Here is a 17,729-nt window from a genome sequence, read left to right as displayed (position 1 = left end):
TATCGTGATGAGTATTTTGTGAATAACGACAAGATCAAACGCGTTGAAGAAATGCTAGCGTTATACAGAGGGAATGAATATATACATCGCGAAGATGCGAACATACATGTAGTGAGGTGTGTAGCTGGGAGATATTCAAACATTTCTCGGTCAAACTTTCAACATAACAATGTGACATGGGCCGCTAAATGTGTACATCTCAACCAGAGATACAGACGGGACATAGGAATCGGTTGTGCAGATATGTCTCACTTAGCTAACTGCGAGAATTTTGTTTGTTCTAATGCCTTGTTGAAATGTCCAAACTCGTATTGCATACCGTATTATATGGTGTCTGATGGTCACAGTGACTGTCCTGGTGCAGAGGATGAAGAATTTAATTTATATAACCTCAATTTAATGCACAGCCAATTAATGATTTGCCGTGGGTTTAACCAACTCCTCGTCCACCCTGCGCATGTCTGTGACGGCATTAACAACTGCCCTGCACGTGATGACGAGTTGCGCTGCTATGAGACATGTCCGACAGGATTTGCCTGTGGTGAAAGCGTCACCGAGGTCTTTGACCACAATGAGGTGAATCACAGAGATTTGTTTCAGACTAAAGATAAGTCTACCAGGATTTTAGTTTTATCTGGTATAACATTACGGACTGAATATTTTAAAGAGCTTCACGGGGCAATACAATTATTTGAAATTTATCTCTCAAACTGCAGCCTATCTAATGACATTTTGTTTGAATTTTTAAATTTTTACTGGCATGCCATACGCTATTTGACATTTATCGATCTCAGCTATAACGATATTGTCATTAGTACAAACTCTGAAATCGCAGAAAATTTGAAGGTTCTAAAACTCTCTCACACTCATGTAAAAGATTTTGTTCTAAATGTTGTCTACACAAGAAGCTGGGCGGTGGATTTTTCTTTTTCAGATCTTAATTCACTCACCATTGTAGGCGAGGAAGACGTTGTTTTAGATTATTTAAATTTAAGTAACACTAAATTGAGCACTTTATGGATTTCCAAATCTCATATTTATATAAACACGCTAGATATACGAAATACGCATTACTTAAAGTACGATAGTAACACTTCTAAAATTTTGAAATCTCTTACAGTCAAGTCAGCTGTACATGGTGACAGCTACAAGTTGTGCTGCAGTAAGTTTAGTTGTCCAGGTATTCAATCTGTCAAATGTTTTGCACCTGATGACCCTATTACATCGTGTAACAATCTACTCGGTGACTTTGTTAAACGTTTCTTGTTATGGCTGACTGCTTTCATTGGTATTGTTGGTAATGTCGCGGTGATTATCATCAAATATGTCAACAACTATGACCCAAGCACATTTAAGCATTCTACTTTTAATATTGTCTTGTCAGATTTGATCATGAGCGTGTATTTACTGTTCATAGCAGGAGCTGATGTTTACTACCGTGACGACTACGTGTTGTATGACACAGAATGGCGAGACAGTTCACTGTGTAAGGCCGCAGGTTTTCTCGCTACTCTCTCGTATGTCGCCTCTGGCGTGTTTGTGGTTCTGATCACAGCTCAGATGTATAATGTCCACAGGCATCCAACACTAGAACAACAGCCTATAAAAATTAGTTTAGTCTCGCTGTACGTGTGTGTCTGGTGTCTGTGTGTCGTCATCTCCCTTTTACCTATCCTTATCCCAGCTGTAAACATCTACTCTTCTAATGCTTTGTGTATCGGGTTTCCTTTACCTAACAAACAACAAGCTGGCTGGATGTTTGCGATTTTTATACACATTATTATGTCAGGTGTGGAAATCAGCCTAACGGTTATCGGTCTGATTCTGATTCTCAAGGTAATTTTATTTGATAGCAGTTGTGTGGAGAGCGAAATAAACAACACAAAAACGCTGTTCCTTATCATTCTATCTAGCATCATCCGTGGCTCCATTATCTCCATCACAGGACTGTTGTCAGCTGTGGGAATAAATATCAGCCCAAACAGAATGGGCTGGCTCTCTGTGTTTGTACTGCCGCTAAACTCTGCCATAAATCCTCTCTTGTTCATCTGGCAAATTGTACAGCAAAAATGGGCCGCTTATAAAAACAGAACATAGAGAATGATCCACTGACGTTTTTGCCTATTAATTAAGGGGATATGCGCCGTAAAAAAAATCACAAAATTCCTGTTTTTTTTGTTGTCATAATGGGTTTCTTGCACTTTTAAAAAATCTGTCAATTTTTGTATTAACAAAAAATAATAACTTTAATAAAAATTTAAAAAAATATTGTATACGTTTAAATAACTATTTTTATGACCCTGTTAATTAAAAAAAAATCAATTCTTTTCAATCTTACAAGTTGCAGACGACAAGTTTACGTCAGTCATCATATTGCATTTGGCATCTATGGAAAGCTGGATTTCTCATGTATTTGATAAACTTGAATTCCATCATCTTGGAAAAACCCATATCTTACAATTGACTTTGCACTTTACACAGATATAGTATTTTTGTGACATACATTTCGTAACTTTTGGCTGTATTTCTAGGTTTGCAGTTTTTTTAACACTAAAAAGCCTACTTCTATTTTTTTATTTATTAAACAAAGTCCACCGTATTTCAGTAATTGTTCTTCATGCTAAAATACATTTTTGTTACGAGGGAATTTGTGATAACTTTCATAGAAAAACAGGTATGGTAAATAATACGCAAATTTTTAAACTTTGTATACTAAAATTGGTACGATTTTTTGTACTCGTAAAATTCTCAATAGTAGCTATTTCAAAAAGGTGTCATGTAAAAAGTTTTAATATATATTGAAACACATGCCATTTAATTTGGATGTTTTAAATTGCATAAATAAAAAACCTTAGCATTTTTAAAAGTAGGCCTACCGAAAAATTCAAAATGGTGGAGGTTTTTTTGGTTTCCGTAACAAACAAATTTTACATCTTTTGTTATACAGGACTACAGATGTTGAAATATTTAAGGTGTGTGTCATGTCAGTCTGTACAACAGGGCCCAATTTTCAGTTTCCAAATTCAAAAGTCACATACGATTTTGTCTTATAAATATTATATTTCTCCAATATTTAAATTTATCACAACTCAAGTAGCACAACTAGGGTGACAATGAACGGCCTTTCTGACAATGAATAGTACTGTATCATAAAACCAAAGCTATGCAATCATCATATTTTCTCGTTTGTGCCCAAGACACAAGGGGCAGATGAAGTATAGCTCATATGGCAATGACGTCGGTATAAGATGAGTTAATAATGTCAGCACCATGACCAGCCGAATTTGTTTCCCTAACATGAGTCAGGTACCAATTGGAGCTGGATGGACTCAGGGACGTCCTGCAGTCATGAGTACGAACAGAGATCCGAACTTGAGACCTTCGGACTAGTAGTAAAACGCTCTACTAATTCACCACACCGTACCTAAACTTTGCTGAGGTTAGCGTTTATATTACACTTAAGTTCGTGTATGTTCAAAGTATGTGTAATTAATGTTACGTGGATTACGTTATTGAACGTGATGCTGCTTGTGTTAAATGTTATGTTATGCTGTGAGTTATGGTTATTGTAGCATTTAAAGTTTAGGATTGGTGATTGTAAATCTTAGGGTAAGTTATGAAAAGCGATTATATCACATGATGAAATATAATATTTACTGTTATTTACCTAGCGTAAAATGTATAAAATAAGTAGGAAATATACGTGGATAAAAAGAAAACTGTCAATATCGATAAAAAGGTAACTTTAATTATATTTGTGAAAGGAAATGCATTTTCATTTTGTTTCGTTGTATGTAGCCTATATGCCTGTTTAGCAAAATCTTTCTTACATGAAGCATTTCTTAATTTTTATATCACGAGACTTCTAGAATAATGCTGAACAGTACATTGTTAGCTTCATTAATCAATCAAAACCGTGGACACATTACTTACACCTGATCCCCCACCCTCATCTTCCCTCCACTGTGTCAGTTATACATGATGATACATGCAACTTGATAGTTTTAACAAAAACAGCAGAAAACCGGCCTACATTCTAACTAATCGCCTCTATGATAGTTAAGGATAAACAGTTCAACCAAAACAGTTTAAGCCCACTCAACAATTAGCTATAGCTGTCATCCATTTTTAAGATTAATCATTTATCAACACAACTATTTTAATACAGTTATTTTTCGATTTTATTTTTATCCCATTTAAGATTTTTTTTAGTGCACTGAAAACCACTTTAGGATTTAAAATACGGTGTTAATACATTTATAACAAGGGTTAAAACAAAGTGGCGGGCAAGTATTTACAGTTGCCCACGCGTGCTAAAGATATTTTTAAAAGCGTATTTTCTTGTTGTTTCTTTTATACATTTTACTGGGTTTTCAAAAAATAGATTTTTAAATACCGACGAGCTGTTCAATGATAGTTAAATGTTATTTGTTTTTTTTTTTAAATTGTTCCTTTATATATTTTTATGTTTTTTTATATGTCAGTTAACAGCTTTATGTGTAGCTTTATTTTTATTTTTTAGTAACATACGCTAGATAAAGTTCAAGTTTAATAAATAGATTAAAAACACTACGATTTTGATGTTGTTTTTTTTAAATATTTTCCTCGTCTGCTGTAGCAAGAAGAAGTTGAAAGGATCTCATTAATTGAATCAATCACTCAACTAAACAAAATCACATTTTATTAAATCAACCACCATCAAAATTACAGCACATGTAATGACATCGACCACCTTACAATATTATAATTTTTATAAAATAAAATAGTACTTCCAAGACCAAGACGAACATTGACTGATACACATACACATGCCGATACCCATACCTATACACATAATTTACGCACATGCAGGTACACATACACATGCCAATTACCCTACAAAATACCCATACCAATGTACATAACCATTCACATGCAGATACACATACACATTCACTTTCACATTCACATTCACATTCACATTCACATTCACATTCACATTCACATGCACATGCACATGCACATGCACATGCACATGCACATGCACATGCACATGCACATACACATACACATACACATACACATACACATACACATACACATACACATACACATACACATACACATACACATACACATACACATACACATACACATACACATACACATACACATACACATACACATACACATACACATACACATACACATACACATACACATACACATACACATACACATACACATACACATACACATACACATACACATACACATACACATACACATACACATACACATACACATACACATACACATACACATACACATACACATACACATACACATACACATACACATACACATACACATACACATACACATACACATACACATACACATACACATACACATACACATACACATACACATACACATACACATACACATACACATACACATACACATACACATACACATACACATACACATACACATACACATACACATACACATACACATACACATACACATACACATACACATACACATACACATACACATACACATACACATACACATACACATACACATACACATACACATACACATACACATACACATACACATACACATACACATACACATACACATACACATACACATACACATACATATACACTACACTACACATACACATACACACATCGGAAATGATATTGAAGTGTTATGTTACTTCACGGTATGTGGTGGTGTGTGTTAAGTGCTAAGTGTGGTGAGAGGTGTTGTAAAGAACAATAAAAACGTGGCAGCATTAACATTATCTTATCGTTGGCGACCAACGAACATTGGGCAGTGTGTATTTGAAAAACAAATTCTTCTGTTTTGAGTATTTCTATATATAATTATCTTCATGGGGACCATGCGAGACACCACGTAAACGCACGCCGTTACTCCACCGCTCTCTAAGCATATAGCTACCCCCCCTCACCCCAACAGTCTTGTGCACTGTGGTTCAAGCCAAACATTTACAACGAGCCGAACCGCGGCGTATCGTAAGCCGCTGTTTAGTTGTTACATTTTCTACTTTCCAGTAGTTCATAATTTGTTAATTCGACAGTACCAACGCTGCCACTGAAAATATTTGCTTTAAAACACTATCAGTAGGTCGTAAAGGACGATAACCCCTTCCCACCCTCCTTTCCCCCGACCCCTACCCTACACCCCCCGTGAAAGCAGCCTCCTCTTTGTTACCTCCCCTAAGTTTAAAATCGTTTTAAACTAAATTATCTGCCCCAAATAGCCGTCACAAAACCCGGCTCTACGATTGTAAACATTTAGCGTGAACCACAGCTCGCCAGACCATATCGGGGTGGGGGTGGTAGGGATAAGCCTAGAGAGGAAGAGAGGGGGCTGCTAGGCGCGCTTACAGCTTGGTGTTTTCTAGGGTATCTAAGAAGAGAATTATATATATATCGTAGAGTCAGGTAGAATTTTAGTGACGGCTATTAGGGTCAGATAATTCAGTTTTCAATCGATTTGAAACAAATCTTTTTGATCATTTCATTGTCGTCTTTAAACTGTCGTCACGGACGGCTGCTTTCACGTGGGTGGGGGAGGGGGGAAGGAGTGTGAGAATAAAAATCGTCCTTCACGAGCTACTGATAGTGTTTTAAAGCAAAATATTTTTCGTCGCAGCTTTGGAAGTGTTGAAATATTAAGAAGTAGAAAATAAAACAACTAAATAGCGGCGTATGCTTACGGCGCGGGTAAGCTCGTTAAACATTAAAACATAATAATTAAAAAAATTCACAAAGATGTATTTATCCAGGGACGATACCACGGCGTAACTACAATTAAAGTGTTTTATTGGATTACGCCACTTGTCTACTGAAAAAGAAATTTGCCGATTTTAATTTCCAATCGAGTTCATGTTTTTCAATGACATCGGTAATGGTCAACTATATGCCAAACCGCTTTATTTTTATATGAAGTATTTATAAACTTTGGGTTGACTCGAAACCGGGATCCAAAATCGAGACTTTTTGCGTTAGCAGTCGTAAATTCTACTTTTAGATCTCGATGTCACTTATGGCCGATTACAGATCAATATGTATAATATTGAGCTGTCTTGTAAACGAAATTTACAGTAACTTATGATTCGTGTTTCAAATATAATACGACAATTCATAAAATGTATAAAATGTCTACATTTGATTCATCGTTGCATGAACTATTAAACTACCAAATTTATCATTGTGATGCAGCTTAAAAAAATGTGAAAATGAACTTACTTTATTTCAAGGAAACAACAGATTTAATTTTAAAAAAAACAAAGTACAGTTTCTACCATGCGACATGTGTCTGAACGAAACTCTGCTTTCTATCATTAATCCTATCTTAATCCTTAATCCACCAGACGAAGACGTGTTGTCAGACGAGGAACTTAAACAGCGTCTTAATAGGCTACAGAGACGAAACAGCTACTACCACGGAGAGTTCCAGCGAGCGTATCAGGCTCCGAATAGCCTCAACACCGTCTATGCGGAGTCTCTCAGCTCCTGCATGTGCTTCAGCTACTTCCGGTTGCAAGATGCTGCCAGTCACGTGATGCAAGTCACACGTGCGGACGCGAGATACGAGAGTTAAGTCAAGATTAGGACAGCGTTTCTTATTAAAGTAGATTATATTTAATTTTACCAGTTTCCGTGGGAAAAAATGTTGTGAAACTTAATATAAATATTGTACTGTATTTTTGTGGATTGAGGTTAGGGTGAGGTTCATTGTAGGATGAGGGTTAAGGCTACGATTCTGACTAGCTAAAGGTAATGATTTTGGTAGATATCAGTATATTCCATTCAGAGCTGTGACAAAATTGTTCTTCTCGTTAAACTATCATGGGCGATTACTCTCACTGTCGTGGGCGATTACTGTCCAAACACTGCGGTAGCAATTTATAGATAGAAATTACGGTTATTGGATAAGATTTAGCCAGCTTCGAAGAAACCCTAACTTTTATTTAAAAGAAGTGGTCTTTACGGCAACAGTTTAAACATGACGTGTAGAAATTTTACCTTGTTAAATACTCATCAATATTTCTGCTGGGATAAATTTACTATTTGTGTTGATCAAATGTATAATCTATATGTAGCCTATTGTTAAGAAATAAGTACATTATAACGATCATCTGAATGCGTTAACAAAATACATAAGCGTTTCCTTTCTGTAATATTGTGATTAAATAATAGGTGACCAAGAGATACAGATTGTTTTTATAAGTACACCAATGATTATTTTAGTCTTTTTTTTTTTTTCGCCTCAGACACGTAATTTACTTTGTATTCAATTATTTTAGTCTCTTGCTTTAGAAATCACAATTAACCATATCAACGTAGATACATTACTCTTGATTCTTAGGACTTTTTTTATTAAATATGTTTTTTTATGAAGCCTATTATTAGTTGTGCCACTTGCATTTTTTATTACATTATACATGTTTAACGATAAAAATTACAAACGTGTAGTATTCTAGAGCAATACATACAATGTTAAATTAAAACTTAAAAATAAATCAATTTCACAAAGACGTTTCCTATTTTAAAGGAAAAGTACCACAGCTTAAGTACAACTTAATTAATTTTCTGGATTATGTCCCTTAGACCGTCATAAAAATGTACTGGTTTTTTTAATGCTTATACATTTTAAATATTTTGTTGGGGGGGGGGGGGGGGGGGGGCGGAGTTTGGGGGGTGGGGGGTTGTCAGCGTCCCCCTCCCCCTATATTTTTTTTTTGCTTAGGTCCATAGATTTTTTTAAAGAGCTTTAACACAATTGTGAATTAGTTTATTCCCGCTACACTATATTGGCGATTAAATTCCAATCATAGCTGTAGTAATCACTGAGAAAAATGACGGTTTTTGCGTAAGGTTGAGCCGGATTGATTAAAATCATCGAAGGCACGCTAACTTTTATTTAAAAGAAATGGTTTCTACGGGGCGAGGTTTAACCCTTTATTTACGGAATTAGGTTCTGAATGAAATTTCTTTTCTTAACGTGTTATCATATTGCTTTTGGCACACTTAAAGCCTATGTCGAAGGAAATTTTGTTTCATAATTCGAGCTAACGGCATTCGGGGAAGTCATTCGGGAATTTGTCGTAGATCCATTTTACTCTGTATACTAAATGGTAAAAACAAAACTAAACTAAAAGTAGGTTGTTTCGCGGCGTGCCTAACAACCGCCATTGCTAAGGAATTTATGGCAACCACGTTGGAGCGATTTGGCTGACTTCCGGTTGAACTCGTTGTCCGTGTAAGCTATTAAAGCAGCTTGCCACTTTTACACGGTGTGTACTTTTGAAAAGGCATTGAGACATGTAGACTGGCCGCCCGTAGAATTTCTTTGTGTTTGATTTTATTTTCTTACTCAAGGAATTCAGCGTCATTACAAGGTAATAATTAATAATTAATTAAATTCTCACCTGTTTTTATAATTTTACCTCTTGTTTATGCACTTTAATGTTAGCTCTGTCTATTCCATCATTAAAATGTCATCTTGACCCTAACAATATAGGAGAACAAATCGTGTTAGCAAAGATCGATTTTTCGCGCCATTTTATAGTGACTTCTTAATAATGTAATGATTATTAAATATTCGCACAGTTTGTTATAAAAACATTTCTAATTTCACTTTTAGTAAAAGTGAAATTAGAAATGCGCAGTTTCAAAGACTTAATTTTAGATGTATTTATCTATACTGATAACAGTTACATTTATAAGCATGACGCAGAAGATATGTGTGGAGTTTTGATAACCGAACCATGGTGTTTATAAGCGTTTATTTTGCTATCACAGATACTAAGTTTATCTGTAAAAATATCTCATGTGAGATTGACAAAATGACATCAGTTGCCTAAATATAACGATTGCATAACCAGAGGCTACACGATCATAAGTATTTTAAGAAAATTGGCTTGCATTGAAAATCTATTAATAAACTAGAGTCATACTTTACCGTTATCTGCTTTCTTATCGCTTATTATGTGTCCTAGAATGGTTATTGTCTTGATTAAAAGTGTACGATCCAAGCACAACACAGTGTAACTATTGTCCACATATTACAGTAGTACTATAAATAATTAAATCTAGCACAAATAAAATTGTCCCACAGTGCATATTTTTGTATATCAGATTATGTTCTTACTAACAATACTAAACATTTAAATCGACATATTTACAAATTTAACAAAATTGTCAGCAAAGTATTTATAAATATGAAACTACATTCTTAAATAGTATTTATGTATGGTTCAATTGCTTTAATATATTTTAAATAGTTTATGCTTGACGTTCGAAAACACTATAGAAATTAATTAGACTGACAAATTATTTACTGCTGGATAGGAAAGATTATAATATGGGACAAACAATAAAACCCTCATTTTTTAGATGTATATCAGTTGAGAGATGCTAAAGGGAAAAGGCCGCTGTAAAATGTAATCCATCACAAAAAGTAGTTTCTAATAATAAAATCTAAGTTAACGACATAAAATTGATAAAATATGTATTATATTTGTTTATTAGTTTACACATAAATTCTGGTTGCATTTTTAATTAGGGATACAAATCCATCCCCTCGCCATGATAACTAGTTTTAATGTCATGATATTTATTTCTGAGTTATATAATAAATGCATATCTATCAAGAACATTGATGGAAAATTTGATTGAAAATACTATTTAACTACTAGAAACTAGACATGGCATTTCTTAACATTGTAATAATTACTTGACAAAACTCACGTAATTATTTTTTTCTTCTAGTTTCTAGATTTCACTCCGGTGAAAATCCATCCAATTTAATTAAGAAAACGAAAGAGGACCGTCCCCATGATATGAATATTATGTAACGCGATGTGTACCGGTGTTAACGATATTCATATTGCTGTTACACAATCAATAGAGAAAAAGTTTAATCTCTCTGTAAAGCCATGTAACGGTCTTGTTGTTTTTTTTAACTTTGACTATATATAATTTAGTAATGGAGCACTTGAGTAATACACTTTTAAATTGTCCTTATTTTTTTGTACACCCTAGGGTAGGCGTCTGAATCCCCCCACCCCCAGCCTTTAGATACGCCAATGCCACCACCACCCCCAAGCAGCAAAAAACCAGATAAAAGTGTCCACAGTCCACCGAACCCAACCAGTTTACTCCCCTAACAGATTACAGCGTGTCGGATGTGATCAACCTAATGTGGTGTAGATAATAGTTCATGCCTAATGTATAATGGCAGGTTCGTCATATTAATTTATTTCCTGGTTAGTTTAAATATTATATTCTTTTCTCCAGGGTTTGATCATAAAGGATTGATATATTATTAAGCTAAAACAAATATATATATATATACATACATATATATATATATATATATATATATATATATATATATATATATATATATATACATATATATATATATATATATATTTATATATAATTTGTTTGAGCTTAATAATATATTATTAGTTTTTATGTGTCGTTCTATGTTGTTAACCAATCTACATACTACTAAGACTCAGCGAAGTTTACTATTTGTTTATTTATATCGTGAGATCAGAAAATGTTTAACACTTATCTGGAAAACGTTTCTTTTTGCAAAGAATTTATAAATCAGAATTTATTTAAAGTCTGTAATAGAAATACAAGATATATTCCAATGTAGAAACACACTTTTAATTGTGCAATTAGAGAAGCGTTGATTCCATTTTCAATCCACAGTAAATAGTTGACTAGAAAGCAGACCGCTCTCGATAAAAACACCGCTCTCGATAAAAACAATTACAATATGACCTATTTGAGACATCATTTCCGATGCTTTATGTTCTTTCGGCTTGAGCTCAATTGATACCTTCAGCAGCGTAGCCAGGATCATCTGATGTGGGAGGTTCAAAATTTTGTCACACACACCACATGCTCACACACACACACACACGTACACCACACACATACACACACTAGCATAAACACACACTCACACTCGAAATAGTTTGCCTCTGCTACACTTATTTACTATAGAAAATCTTCCACTAATATTTCTTTATATTGTTTTTTTTTTCTTGATATTTTGTCTTTTTGGAAAATATTTGAAAATTTAAAAAAATCAATCAAAAATTTACGGAACTGCACACTTAAACCTTACCTATAGGAATATTATTTAATTTTTGCCTCTAATTTTTACTTTTACCTATAAGAGTAGTATGTAGAAAATATAGTAATCGTGCACAGTGTTTCTTCCAGACTTTTTTCTCCGGGGGGGGGGGGGGGGGGGCACTTGAAATGTTCGGGGGGGGGGGGCGGTAGACTTTCTTCGGGGGGGGGGCGGACACTGTTAAAAGTATATATTTTTCTATATAAATTATATAAATTTCATTTCGTTCGGGAGGGGGGGGGGGGGGGGGGGGGGGGGGGGGGGGGGGGGGGGGGGGGTGGTGGGGGGTGTGGGGGGGGGGGGGGGGGTGGCGGTTTTGAAATGTATGTCCGTATGTCTAAGTGTCCATGTGTGTGTGTTTGTCTGTCTCTCTGTTTGTGAACACGATAGCTTAAGTTATGTGTATAAAATGCACTTGTTAGTATTATAATTGTAGGATAAACTCAGATGTTTGTTTTATTTTTTTTCCTAAACCCTAAATTCTGCAACCATTAACGGACATTTAGGCCTATATAGAACGAAAATTAGTTCACATAAATAGTTTCACATACCTTATTTAGTTTAGTAAAATAAAAGAACATATAATACCCTTTACAATGTTTGTACATAAAGCTACTTATTGTTATCATTACTTTCTCGTACACGAAGTTTGGACAAAGTATTGTAACAATTCAAAAATTGAAATCGAGATTTTCTCAAAACTTGATTTTTTAACACCTCCTTGAGTCGGAAAAAACTTGGTTTTGCAATTTTCGGTCGTGTGTTTGTGTATGTGTATGTGTATGTGTATGTGTATGTGTATGTGTATGTGTATGTGTATGTGTATGTGTATGTGTATGTGTATGTGTATGTGTATGTGTATGTGTATGTGTATGTGTATGTGTATGTGTATGTGTATGTGTATGTGTATGTGTATGTGTATGTGTATGTGTATGTGTATGTGTATGTGTATGTGTATGTGTATGTGTATGTGTATGTGTATGTGTATGTGTATGTGTATGTGTATGTGTATGTGTATGTGTATGTGTATGTGTATGTGTATGTGTATGTGTATGTGTATGTGTATGTGTATGTGTATGTGTATGTGTATGTGTATGTGTATGTGTATGTGTATGTGTATGTGTATGTGTATGTGTATGTGTATGTGTATGTGTATGTGTATGTGTATGTGTATGTGTATGTGTATGTGTATGTGTATGTGTATGTGTATGTGTATGTGTATGTGTATGTGTATGTGTATGTGTATGTGTATGTGTATGTGTATGTGTATGTGTATGTGTATGTGTATGTGTATGTGTATGTGTATGTGTTTGTGTTTGTGTATGTGTATGTGTATGTGTATGTGTATGTGTATGTGTATGTGTATGTGTATTTGTATGCGTATGCGTATGCGTATGCGTATGCGTATGCGTATGCGTATGTGTATGCGTATGCGTATGTGTATGTGTACATATGTATGCAGTGGCATAGCGAGGTCGGGTGTTACCCGGTGCGGCACTTAATGGTGTCACCCCGCACAGGCGTAGCGACGCTTTCCGGGGACAAACTTTCAAGTTTTCGATTTGCACCCCCCCCCCCCCACAAACTTTCGATTTGCATCCCCCCTCTCAAGTTTTTCTCTATATATTTTACTATTTTTTGCCTTGGTGTCACACCCCCCCCCCCTAAATGGTGTCACCCGGTGCAATCCGCACCCCGGCCTCCCCCCCCCCTTGCTACTCCCCTGTGTGTACGTGTACGTGTACGTGTACGTGTACGTGTACGTGTACGTGTACGTGTACGTGTACGTGGACGTGGACGTGGACGTGTACGTGGACGTGGATGTGTATGTGTACGTGTACGTGTACGTGTATGGATGTTTTTTCTTGACTGTCCGTGAACACGATTATTTATGAAATATTATTTGAAAACCTTTAGGGGAGATTACTCCCATTTTATTTTTAATTTGTATAGAATATCTCTCCCGACACGAGCTCAAGATTCTACACAGGAAAGTTGTCAGCGTTAGCAAGGACCTGCAAGGGAAACACACATCGATGAGAGAACTTCTCAAGGACATCAACGACGGTTTCATAGAAATTCAATGTCAGTTGTGTTCTACATTTAAATCCTTTAACCGTGATTTCTCAAATATAAAAAGGGTGTTTTGTCTCAAATCTATAGAACGGAGTGGCCTGGCAGTAGAGTGCTAGACTGCTAACCCGAAAAACTTTAAATCCGGGTTTTTGTCAGGTGAACGTCCGTGAATCCACCTAAATCTGATGGGTACCTAACTCACGTAAAGAAAAGTAAAGGCGGCTGGGCAAAGTGCTGACCACATTATCTCTTCATATGTCAAGGTCAAGAAACATATGAACTCTACTTAATCTGCACAATGGGTCGCTAGTTTCCTAGAGAGGAAACTTTACTATTTTTTTTCTTGGTCCCAAATTACCTTCTCAAAACTTATTGTTATATAAGAATATACAAGAAAGTTAAGGGGAGCTCACTCCAGCTTTTATTTTTTAAAATTCTAACACCTTTGAAAAATAAACTATGTTATCAAAAAATGGCATGTGATGTGTAGGTAATCCTATAGGATTAGGTTTATGTTTTTGTAATGGTGTTCTGAGCTTTCTGTTCATTTCTTTACACGCTGAATTTTTAAAAGTTTTAATATTTATTTTAAAACACACTACATGTTAGAATTCAAACTTACATTTAGACTAAGTTTGTATTGCTAGGGCGACGCCTAGCCGATACCGATAGTATATGATTCATTTAATTATTTGTATCTAAATCTCGCACAGGCTCTTGTCCCTTATTTCGTTCCTGTCGACTCCCTCGACTTGTCAGACAGATTGTCTCTGCAGAAAATCTAAAAAATATTCGTCAATGGTTGGACGATTCGTCGATCGCTACACTACAATTTAACGAAACGTAGGTTTTTAAACTTAATATAAACTCTATGTATCATTCGAAAAGAACGTGGTTGCATCGTACACATGTATCGATTATAGAACTAGTGATAAATCAACCACTGTTGTATTCAACTTCACGTAAAAGGGTTAATTTTTATTCTTAATTTTTTTTTTTTAAATTGTTGTTATCTAAGTGGAGATTGCAAAATAAATGTGATACATTTTGTTATGATTGTTTTCTCTAATTTTATTTAGGGAAATGTAACATTCAATCTGGATATTATCATGTTTTACTTAAAAGGTACATATTTTCATGTCTTCAGAACGGGCTTAAAGGCCTTCTTTGATAAGATTGAGCTGATTAAAAAAAACAACGAGACAGCCGATGAAGACGACAGCCATGAGAATGAGAGTCGTCCTCTGATAACGGGGAGAAAACCACTGAGCAAAGGGAGGCAAGCGATCAGAAAACTGAAGAAAATATCCGGCCTTATAGATGAGAAGCTAGAGGGTACGTACAGGGACATTGATAGAATTCTGGGTTTAAGCAGGGCATGGGCGCGAGATGGCATCTAACAAGTGGTTACATAAAATAAAGGGGATTAATGAGGACATTATAGTTCGTCATTAAATCGTAGCTCTACATTTATTTGATTATATTCCTTTGTTAAAGGGAAGTAATAAACTAATATACATATTTCATTTTGAAGAAGACGTTGATTGGCTGGTAAATCATGTCTTGACTTTATAGGGTGAGGTATTCTGAATTTTTGTTCGACTTCAGCCAATGAGAGAAAGGTATAAACAAGACCAAAACACCTTTAAGCTTATCATCATGTTTAAATTGTCTTGTTAACTAAATACAAAGTACGAGCCGACCCGCGGCGTATCATACGCCGCTATTTAGTTGTTTTATTTACAGTAATTCATAATTTGTAAATTCGACAGTACCAGTGCTGCCACTGAAAATATTTGCTTTAAAACACTATCAGTTGGTCTTTAAGGACGATACTACCCCCACCCTCATTTCCGCCAACACCTACCCTACACTCCCCCCCCCCCCCCCGTGAAAGCAGCCTCATCTTAGTAACCTCCCCTAAGTTTAAAATCATTTCAAACTAAATTATCTGCCCCTAATAGCCGTCACTAAACCCGGCTCTACGATTGTAAACATTTAGCTTGAACCACAGCTCACCAGACCATGTGGGGGTGGGAGGAAGAGAAGGGGCTGCTATGAGGCGCTCTTACAGCTTGGTGTTTTCTAGGGTATCCGAGAAGAGAATTATGTATATAGATACTGTTATTCAATTTTAGTATAATACGAAAGATTAAAAATCCTAGTTATCTTTAGTGTCATGAAGTGTTTAACTATTAAGGTCAAATCTTCTTTCTATCATGACATGAGTTAAGTATTTGTCCCATGGATAATTTAGCAATTATTTTAACATACTTTCTAAATTTTATTTTGATTTTTGAGACAAAATCTTTTTACAAAGATACATCAACATATATTTAATAGATGAACATGATGCAGTCTAAATTATTTTATTTTAAAGATAAAAACTATATTTTATTCAATCATAGTGTATTCGATGCAGATAAAAGAGACATATATCGATTATATAATTCATTTCGTAGAAGAATGATACATATTAAATTGTAAAAGAGATAGATAGATAAAAATAAAATAAACTAAAATAGAGATGAGGCTATCTGAATTAATAACCTTTTACGAAAACAACACCAATAGAATAACATTTCTTTATTTTTAATTAGTAATCTTAATCCTTAATCCACCAGACGAAGACGTGATGACAGACGCACAACTCAAAAAACACCTGAACAAGCTACAGAGACGAAACAGCTACTACCACGGAGAAGTCCAGCGAGCCTATCAGGCTCTGAATAGCCTCAACACCGTCTACGAGGAGTCGCTTAGCTGCTGCATGTGTTTCAGCTACTTCCGGTTGAAAGATGCTGTCAGTCACGTGATGCAAGCCACACGTGCGGACTCAAGTTACCAAGAATAATTCGTCCATAGGCGTCCATAAGACATAATGTTGATAACGAGGTGTGGATCATGAATCAATAATTTAATCGGATTAAGGATAATCAAAACTGATTATGACTAATTTCGTGTATATCATATATTTTATGTTCAGAATAAAGCTCAGTTTCATGTTATGCATTTATTTTTGTAATCGAATAATAAAAACTGATATCGTGTTAGGAAACATCGAGCATCGTGTAGGTTTCTACCTTTGTAATAAGTCACATACACTTGATTTCTAAAAGTCATGTTACAGTTAAAATGTTGATACATGTTTATTATTTCCTGTTTATCTTTGTAGATACACATAAGGCAATGATGTCTTTCTTTAGAAGAAAGATTATAAGATTCGAGGAAGTACAAGCAACCTTTATGGTGCGGGGTTTTGGCCTGGCGTATCATATCTCAACATATTTCTTGGTTGATTACACAGATAAAATCAAAGATGCATTATTATAATGTTCCAGCAATATAAATAAGAGTTGTTAAATATTGTACGCAAAGACTCATGATCATTGGAAACTAACGTTATTGTATTATTATTATTTATTTTTTTAAATGCATATTTATATAAGACATAATTTCAAATA

General features: G+C 35.1%; 2 protein-coding genes across 2 annotated transcripts; both read left to right on the top strand.

The window, feature by feature from the left end:
- Nucleotides 1-243: 243 nt before the first annotated feature.
- On the top strand, nt 244-2,097 carry LOC131927659 (G-protein coupled receptor GRL101-like). Its single transcript, XM_059283415.1, has one exon. It carries the CDS (start codon nt 244-246, stop codon nt 2,095-2,097), a length of 1,854 nt encoding a protein of 617 aa, XP_059139398.1.
- A 7,233-nt stretch (nt 2,098-9,330) lies between these two features.
- Nucleotides 9,331-17,119, top strand: LOC131927658 (uncharacterized). Its single transcript, XM_059283414.1, has 6 exons — nt 9,331-9,430; nt 11,076-11,274; nt 14,143-14,274; nt 14,979-15,108; nt 15,413-15,600; nt 16,890-17,119. The coding sequence occupies exons 2-6, from the start codon at nt 11,268-11,270 to the stop codon at nt 17,117-17,119; spliced, it is 687 nt and encodes a 228-aa protein (XP_059139397.1). The 5' UTR covers nt 9,331-9,430; nt 11,076-11,267.
- Nucleotides 17,120-17,729: the final 610 nt, after the last annotated feature.

This window comes from Physella acuta, unplaced genomic scaffold (assembly GCF_028476545.2).
Source record: "Physella acuta isolate Inbredline_101_S28 unplaced genomic scaffold, ASM2847654v3 ptg001426l, whole genome shotgun sequence".
Classification (NCBI taxonomy): Eukaryota; Metazoa; Mollusca; class Gastropoda; family Physidae; genus Physella; species Physella acuta.
Note: the sequence above shows the minus strand (reverse complement) of the source record. Positions and strands in the feature narration are given on the sequence as shown.